Source organism: Silene latifolia, chromosome 3 (genome assembly GCF_048544455.1).
Source record: "Silene latifolia isolate original U9 population chromosome 3, ASM4854445v1, whole genome shotgun sequence".
Classification (NCBI taxonomy): domain Eukaryota; kingdom Viridiplantae; phylum Streptophyta; class Magnoliopsida; order Caryophyllales; family Caryophyllaceae; genus Silene; species Silene latifolia.
Genome location: NC_133528.1, coordinates 146,090,611 through 146,092,230, shown reverse-complemented (window position 1 = coordinate 146,092,230; position 1,620 = coordinate 146,090,611). Strand labels below are relative to the sequence as shown.

At 39.4% G+C, this 1,620-nt stretch overlaps 1 protein-coding gene across 1 annotated transcript; it reads left to right on the top strand.

The window, feature by feature from the left end:
* Nucleotides 1-604: 604 nt before the first annotated feature.
* Nucleotides 605-1,367, top strand: LOC141646421 (peptidyl-prolyl cis-trans isomerase 1-like). Its single transcript, XM_074454317.1, has one exon. The coding sequence runs from the start codon at nt 673-675 to the stop codon at nt 1,189-1,191; it is 519 nt and encodes a 172-aa protein (XP_074310418.1). The 5' UTR covers nt 605-672; the 3' UTR covers nt 1,192-1,367.
* Nucleotides 1,368-1,620: the final 253 nt, after the last annotated feature.

The window sequence follows — 1,620 nt, the reverse complement described above, 5'->3', positions numbered from 1 at the left end:
GTTATCTGGTGCTACCTAGTCGAGTAGCTTACGTTGTTACCTGTAGAACATTGTAAGTTATTCTCCTTCCGTTGTCAAAAAAAATAAAATAATAAATGACTCAAATGGCAGTAGAAGAGAAAAAAGCGGGGTTAGAAGGAATTAAAACTTTTTTTACCGGCTTAACAGGTAGGCAGTTTACCTATTCTAATATGGGAAAATGGGTGTAAAAGTTGGGTATATTGATAGTTAAAATAAAGTCTGGAGTATTTTAAGAAGCACCATAATAGTTTAGAGTATTGTTATTAAATAACCCTAAAAATTATTATAACTTTTAACAAATTTGTGAACAGTTCAAAAACTTTAAGCAGATTTGTAAAACCACCGGGTATAATCTTTTTTCTGAAACTTTATCGAGAAGAAACAAATCTACTCCAGAACACTAAACCCTAGTTTCCATAATTCCATAACTATTCCATCCCTCAACCGCCTCAACCGTAGTTAAAATCTCCATATCCTCAACCATCCACGTGTCCTCATCCAACGTCTTACCTCAACCCAACCACTGAAATTACTAAACTACCCTCCACCCTCCGAAACCTATAAATACACCTCACCCCTCAACATCTCCCTCAAAAACCCTAACTCATAAAACCCTAGATAAAAAAAAAATCCCCAAATCAATCTCAAACAATGTCAAACCCTAAAGTATTCTTCGACATAACAATCGGCGCTACCGCCGCAGGCCGAATCGTTATGGAACTTTATGCCGACACCACCCCAAGAACCGCCGAAAATTTCCGCGCACTTTGCACCGGCGAAAAAGGCGTAGGAAGATCCGGAAAACCGCTCCATTTCAAAGGATCCGCATTCCACCGTGTCATACCCGGATTCATGTGCCAAGGCGGCGATTTCACCAGAGGTGACGGCACAGGCGGGGAGAGCATCTACGGAGCGAAGTTCGCTGACGAGAATTTCGTGAAGAAGCATACTGGACCGGGTATTCTTTCCATGGCTAATGCCGGCCCTAACACGAACGGGTCGCAGTTTTTTATTTGTACCGAAAAGACGGCGTGGTTGGATGGAAAGCATTGTGTGTTTGGAAAGGTTGTTGAAGGGATGGATGTTGTTAGGGCTATTGAGAAGGTTGGGTCTGGTAGTGGTAGGGTTTCTAAGAATGTTGTTATTTCTGATTGTGGTCAGATTGCTTAAATTAGGGTTTTAATTAATTAGGGTTTATGTTGGTTATGTTAAGATTATTGATTAGGGTTTTGAGATTGTGAACTTTTGATTGATGATGGAATAATATTATGGATTAGTCCGTACTATTTAAGTTTAATTGTGTTTCTAACGGGGTTATAATAACTTATGTACCTCAATTTGGTCTTTCCTTTGGTTGATTTACGTCTTACTGTAAGACCAATTGGTTGATTTACAGTCTTACATGATTCCGATTGCCGTGGCCAGCCTCAATTTGGTCTTTCATTTAGTTGATTTACGTCTTACCGTAAGACCAATTGATTGATTTACTCTCTTACATGATTCCGATTGCCGTGGCCTGCACACAAGTAGTTCCATGTTATGTTTAAGTATGGTATAATTGTTAGTCTTCTGACATATTGTCTTGTAGAACTTCGTTAC

What these genes read in the sequence shown, in the direction of transcription:
- LOC141646421 (XM_074454317.1), top strand. Translation starts at nt 673, where the DNA reads ATGTCAAACCCTAAAGTATTCTTCGACATAACAATCGGCGCTACCGCC.